The sequence below is a fragment of the Priapulus caudatus genome, unplaced genomic scaffold (assembly GCF_000485595.1).
Source record: "Priapulus caudatus unplaced genomic scaffold, Priapulus_caudatus-5.0.1 Scaffold418, whole genome shotgun sequence".
In the NCBI taxonomy this organism is placed as follows: Eukaryota; Metazoa; Priapulida; class Priapulimorpha; order Priapulimorphida; family Priapulidae; genus Priapulus; species Priapulus caudatus.
The window spans coordinates 316,664-323,706 of NW_014577479.1; the positions used below are offsets into that span (position 1 = coordinate 316,664).

The 7,043-nt window shown below is 42.8% G+C and overlaps 1 protein-coding gene and 1 long non-coding RNA gene across 2 annotated transcripts in view; both read left to right on the forward strand.

Moving 5' to 3' along the window:
• Positions 1-7,043, forward strand: part of LOC106810192 (disco-interacting protein 2-like) — a gene marked incomplete in the record, with an annotated part of 60,788 nt that overhangs the window by 42,625 nt on the left and 11,120 nt on the right. The window contains 5 exon segments of the mRNA XM_014813473.1: positions 370-454; positions 1,027-1,125; positions 1,790-1,922; positions 3,482-3,558; positions 5,762-5,818. Of these exon segments, the coding sequence (XP_014668959.1) occupies positions 370-454; positions 1,027-1,125; positions 1,790-1,922; positions 3,482-3,558; positions 5,762-5,818 (451 nt within the window).
• The window catches only part of LOC106810194, a 2,782-nt gene continuing 854 nt past the window's right edge, over positions 5,116-7,043 (forward strand). The window contains exons 1-2 of the long non-coding RNA XR_001393972.1: positions 5,116-5,158; positions 5,704-5,818. This is a non-coding gene — a long non-coding RNA (uncharacterized LOC106810194). The remainder of the gene's footprint in view (positions 5,159-5,703; positions 5,819-7,043) is intronic.

Consider the following 7,043-nt stretch of genomic DNA (forward strand, 5'->3'; position numbering starts at 1 on the left):
GGTATGTATGATGTGAAGCATTGTACTATTACAGGATAGTTGTGTTCTCGATCAAACCTGTACAGTATGTGAGGTGTGAAGGTGACCTTGTGCTATTACAGGATAGCTGTGTTCTCGATCAAACCTGTACAGTATGTGAGGTGTGAAGGTGACCTTGTACTATTACAGGATAGCTGTGTTCTCGATCAAACCTGTACAGTATGTGAGGTGTGAAGGTGACCTTGTACTATTACAGGATAGCTGTGTTCTTGATCAAACCTGTACAGTATGTGAGGTGTGAAGGTGACCTTGTACTATTACAGGATAGCTGTGTTCTCGATCAAACCTGTACAGTATGTGAGGTGTGAAGGTGACCTTGTGCTATTACAGGATAGCGGTGTTCTCGATCAAGGTGCTGAAGGATGAGAGAATCATCATCATTGCCGAGCAGAGACCGGACTGCACAGAAGAAGAAGTACGTTAGTTAGACCTGCCGCATAGGACATGTATAGAGGAGTAGAGGTGCTGACATAGCATGTGTAACTCGAAGGGAAGTGTCAAGCTGATTGTAAATACAGTCACACCTGTGTGGCCAAACACCTCTATAGTGTAGACACCGGAGAACGAAAGATACTTCCGCTGAGAGGGTCTATGTCCCCCAGGGTACTGCCGGAACGTACCCTGGTAGTATCTAATATGCCGGACCGTACCTCGCCTACTCCACTAACGAGTCAAGGGAGTCGCCTACGCCTACTCCCTAACCCAGAACCCTAACTCTAACCCTAACCATATCAGATAGTTACCAGGGTACGTTCCGGCAGTACCCTGGGGGACATAGACCCTATGAGCGATACTTAGTGTGCTTTCCTTTGAGCAGGTATGCATACAGGGTTGCATGCGCAGGGCTGTTTTTGCCTTTCTCTGTGGGAAAAAGACCAGCAAAAACAATTGGGAAATAAATTTTTGAGGATATAGCATGTGTTGTGTACATGTAATATGATTTAACGAGGTGCTATAATGTGTCATTTGCTGCCGTCGTTGTTTCAGAGTTTTCAGTGGATGAGTCGAGTTCTGCAGGCAGTGGATAGCATACATGGCGTCGGTGTCTACTGCCTCACCTTGGTGCCTCCCAACCAACTACCTAAAGTAAGCGATGCATCACCGACACCATGCACACTCATACATTATAACTTTGTATTATATATTATATAGCTTTGCAAAGTAATGTTGGTCACACTATCGTCAGCAATCAGGTTTGCATTGGTGCCTGCTTGGTACATGGTTGCTAAGTCACTGTCGTTGCTAATAGTTGGTGGTTGCTAAGCGACCATGGCTGATAAACGATTGTAGTTACTAAGCGACCGTAGTTGCCAAGCGATCGTGGTTGCTAAACGACCATCATGGCTAAGCGACTGAGTTTGCTAGACGACTGTCATTGCTAGACGATCATGGTTTCCAAACGACTGTGGTTGCCAATCGACCGTGATTGCTAAACGATCGTGGTTGCCAAGCAACTGTGATTGCTAAACGATCGTGGTTGCCAATCGACCGTGATTGCTAAACGATCGTGGTTGCCAAGCAACCGTGATTGCTAAACGATCATGGTTGCCAAGCAACCGTGATTGCTAAACGATCGTGGTTGCCAAGCAACCATGATTGCTAAACGATCATGGTTGCCAAGCAACCGTGATTGCTAAACGATCGTGGTTGCCAAGTAACCGTGATTGCTAAACCATAGTGGTTGCCAAGCAATCGTGATTGCTAACCCATCGTAGTTGCTAAGCGACCGTGTTTGTTTACCGCTGCGCAGACGCCTCTCGGTGGGATACACCTGTCGGAAACGAAGAAGCGCTTCCTCGAGGGGATGCTGCATCCCTCCAACCTGCTGATGTGCCCGCACACCTGCGTGACGAATCTACCGAAGCCCCGCGAGAGACATCCAGGTACGCGCGTTTCTCGTTAGCGCACGCGAGAGACATCCAGAGGTACGCAGGTGCCCTTACCTCACATTTCTCGTCACATTTCTCGTTAGAGCACCCGAGTGAATTTTGCAGGCGTAAGATGTTACGTAGACTTACAGGGGTAGAAATTAACTTTTGAACAAGGGAACGGACTCCCTGCCCTCAAAGAGAGGGAGTTCATAGCAAAATGAGGGAGTCTGCAGTCTGAAGTTTAAAACTAAAGCACAACAACAATAACGTATGTGCGTATTTTGAAGATTCATGCGATGTACATCTGCCAAATTTTCTTTGGACATTTGCTGAAAAAAATGGACATTTGCTCTGGAACGAACAAATGGAAATATGAGTATTATTACCGGTAATAACAAACATAAATATTATTATAATAGTAATGAGTGCAGATGACAAGATGGGGGATAGAGAATAGTGGTGATAGCTAATGTTTACATAATAAATGGAACATGTGGCCATTAGGAAGCATATATATTACCTGTTATGCTATGCGTGTGTGTGTGCGTGCGTCTGCGTGACCGTGCGTGCGTGCGTTGCGTCGTGATTATTATATCATTGAAGGATGAAGAAACTGTTGGCATAATATAAACACCTTGAATTTGATTCCTAGGAAGATGTGTTCCACACCATTACTGTGTACATGTGCATTGCGTACCGTGTTGCTCGTGAGGCATGTGCATGCGACTGCTTACACGCGTCGCGTGTGTTTAGCATGGTTAATCCATGTCTCCTTCTTTCTCCCTCCACTGTACAGATCTCGCACGCGGTCGATGCACGTCGCTGCCTGTCGCAGTCATTGAAGCTGGCCTGTCGAAGCTCTAACCCGTTCTCGACACAGTCGCGCTCTGCTCGACCTCCTACTTGCGCCTCGGCTTCTCGCTGTGGTGCCTCAGCAGCGTCTACTCCGCGCCATCACTCCATCCTGATCCCTCCATCAGAGGTGGAGCAGAATCCAGCGCTGTGTGTTGACGGCCGTTGGTCAAGTACAAGTCAGCACAGTCGGCGTCGACGGCCTTTTGTTTTTTTAGGTAGAAGAAATATGTTGGCGTGTTTTAGTTTCTAGAAACTGTGCATCATACGACATTATCATTATGTTTTATTGAAATTATTGCTACAGAATTTGTTACATTATACTGCAGTGTTAATAGAAGTTGTTGGTTTGATAAATGTCAGGAAATGCTAAAATAACAAATAAACGTTGCTATGTTAATGGAAAAGGGCCTGGTCTGCATTAGTGGTTAGAGACAGTACATTTTAGGTTGCCAAAAGTCATTGTTTTTAGTCGAAGAGCTGGTGTAATGAATAAGATTACTTCAATGACGTTCAAGGACGTTCAATGTAACTCTTTTTGATTTGACTTTTTTAAACTTTTTTGCCACTCGTAGCATTTTGTAGAAGCTGCTGCAGTTGTTAACTGTTGTTAACTGTTGTTAACTGTTGTTAACAGTTGTTAACTGTTGTTAACTGTTGTTAACTGTTGTTAACTGTTGTTAACTGTTGTTAACTGTTGCTGTGCTTCTATCTTTCAGTGAGAGACACGTTCTGCTCATACTCTGTGATGGAGCTTTGTAGCAAAGGCCTCGGAACCTCGATATCAGTACTCAAGGTAAGTGCGTCTCTATCTATCTTTCTCACTCGCTCTCGTTCTCTCTTTCTAACTCTTTCTCTATCTATCTCTTATTCTCTCTCTATCTCACAAGCTTTGATCCCATCGTATTCTCACACATTCTATGCTTTTCCACTCGTCGACTGAAGCATCTATTATTCATATATAATGGAAATAAATCAAATGATTATACATAAATAATAAATATAACAAAACATATCCTGGAGTACGTACGTATCATTGGGATGATACGACAGGTTTCTTACACTCACCTACCACCTAAAGTCCTAAACCTTTACGGAAAAACGACGGATTGTCTACTTTTCTAATTAATTTAACAAGTATTTATTATAATTATTGCTGATTTCTCTCCTGCCTCCCGCAGCAACGTTGGTGAACCTGGGCTGCGTGCGCACGCTGGGGGTCATTCCAGAGGATACGATCTGATGATTCTTATTGTATGCATGATTGATTGATTATGTTATTGATTTCTCTCCTCTCTCCGGCAGCACAGCGGGTGAACCTGGGCTGCGTGGCGCGCTGGGGGTCATCACGGAGGATTACGAGTGATTCTCTATTGTATTGGATGATTGATTGACTTAATGTTTATTGATTTCTTCTCCTCTCTCCCGGCAGCAACGTGGGTGAACCTGGGCTGCGTCCGCGCACGCTGGGGGGTCGCGGAGGATACGATTAATAGATTCTTATTGTATTGATTGATTGATTAATGTTTATTGATTTCTCTCTCCTCCCTCCCGGCAGCAACGTGGGGTGAACCTGGGCTGCGTGGCGCACGCTGGGGGGTGATCGCGGAGGATACGATTGATTGATTCTTATTGTATTGATGATGATTGATTGATTGATTGCATTGATTAATTTATCATTTCTCTCTCCCTCTCTCCGGCAGCAACGTGGGGTGAACTGGGCTGCGTGCGCACGCTGGGGGTGATGCGCGGAGGATACGATTGATTGATTCTTTTGGATTGATTGATTGATTAGGATTAATGTTAATTGATTTTCTCTCCTTCCTCCCGCGCAGCAACGCGGGTGAACCTCGGCTGCCGTGCGCACGCTGGGGGTGATCGCGGAGGATACGATTGATTGATTCTTATTGTATTGATTGATTGATTGATTAATGTTTATTGATTTCTCTCTCCTCCCTCCCGGCAGCAACGTGGGGTGAACCTGGGCTGCGTGCGCACGCTGGGGGTCATCGCGGAGGATACGATTGATTGATTCTTATTGTATTGATTGATTGATTGATTAATGTTTATTGATTTCTCTCTCCTTCCTCCCGGCAGCAACGTGGGGTGAACGTGGCTGCGTGCGCACGCTGGGGGTGATCGCGGAGGATACGATTGATTGATTCTTATTGTATTGATTGATTTGATGATTAATGTTTATTGATTTCCCTCTCCTTCCTCCGCCGAGCAACGTGGGTGAACCTGGGCTGCGTGCGCACGCTGGGGGTGATCGCAGAGGAGCGCCCACGCCTCGCTCTCACCACCAACTTCTCAAAGCTATTCTCGGGTCTCGGACTGTCGCCGCGAGCCGTCGCACGAGCTTCGGCTGCAGGGTCAACGTCGGGCATCTGCTACAGGTCAGTGTAATACAGTGTATTTAATCTATTATTATTATATTATCATCATTATATTATTATATTATTAGCACTAGAATTTCTTTTTACTAGCTTTGGCTGCAGGGTCAACGTCGGCATCTGCCTTCAGCCCAGTGTAATATTGTGTATTTAATTTGTGAAGGTTTTAGTTAATGGTACTCAACAGTAGATTCTAACACACAGTTATTTACCAATAATATTTGTTGTTTGTTGTATAGATAGTGTCATTGTTATTCTCACTAGTATTCATGTTGATAATATTGTTGTTATTGTTATTATTATTATTATCATTATTATCATCATTAACATTATCATTATTATTATTATTATTATCATTATTATTATTATTTATATTGTTATTATTTTTCATCATCATCATCATCATCATCATCATCATCATCATCATCATCATCATCATTATTATTATTATCACTAGAATTTCTTTAACTACTGCGCATAACATGACAGAGATTATGCACTATTGACAGTTATGTTAACTGGTGTGTGTGTGTGTGCGATCCTTGCAGGGAGCCTCTAGTCCTGAGCCACGACTGTGTGTGGACATCGAGCGCTGCGTAATGACAGGTGACGCTCGTCGAGAAGGGAAGTCCTCACAGCGTGGCCCTCATAGAGTCCGGCAAGGTAAGCGCGTCGTCGCGTCACACATGGGGTTTACGTTCACGGACGCACCTCAAGGTCGCGTACAGGGAAAAACTTGCGTTATGGACACTTATGGAGGACAGACACTATAAATGACACTTAAATTATATGCATATGCAGTCAAACCTGCGTTAGCAGACACTTAAAAGAGGACAGACACATTATAAATGACATTTACATTATATGCATATGCAGTCACATCATATCACATACAGTAAAACCTAGCATTAGCAGACACCTATTATTATTAATGAAACAAATTATATAAATAATAATTAATAAATTATACAATGAAACCACTTTTATAGAATAATACCTGTCTATAAAGGATAAGCTGGCTTAGCGTTTTATTTTAGTGACCTTTACATGCAGCTTTGACTGTATTCCTTATGAGTGGATTCATTGTAGTTCCTGGTTTCATGAAGCCTTGTTGAACGAAATTTTTTCTTTAAAGGAACAGTAGCCTCTAGGTTCTAGGGTTATTTTCAGCTAATTTAGGTTATAATTGCGCTACATAAAAAGTTTCATGGTTCAATCACCATTAGAAATATTTTTAAAAAATGTTTTAAAACTAACGACTACAGTTTGATTACAACGACGGTGGCGCCACTCAAAGCGCACGATCTGAGAAGGTGCGCAAAAACCACTCTAGCCAAGGGCTATAGACGAGGGTATTCTTATTTTTCATTTAAAAGCAAAAGGATTGTAATATCTTATAAACGACATATAGTTTCAAGTTATAATATGGATAAATTTGCCCTAAAAATGAATATCGTCGGTTAAATAGCATTTAGGTATAAAATATATTGCACTTTTGTGATTAGCCTCGGTCATTTACCTGCAAAAATAAAAATGCAAATACTCAATTTTTCAGGGTGCGCACGGTCGCGGGTGTCATGGCGCCGTTCAAATTTCGTAGCGTTGATGTGTAAATAATTAATTAAGTATCTGGTGACAAATACATGTGGGATAAGACGATTTGTTATACAGTTAAGTACAGTTGTATGCAGTAAATCCTAGAGGCTACTGTCCCTTTAATGGTTGGATCTCAACTATGGATCTTGTCCGTTGAGTGCGGTATCATGGTAACGCATCTACATCACCGAATAAACCATGTCTTCTGATTGGTTCAAAGCAAGTGACATTCACGAATATCAATATCTTTTGGTATAAACGTCTGATTAAAAAAGTAATTAATTTGCCAGTT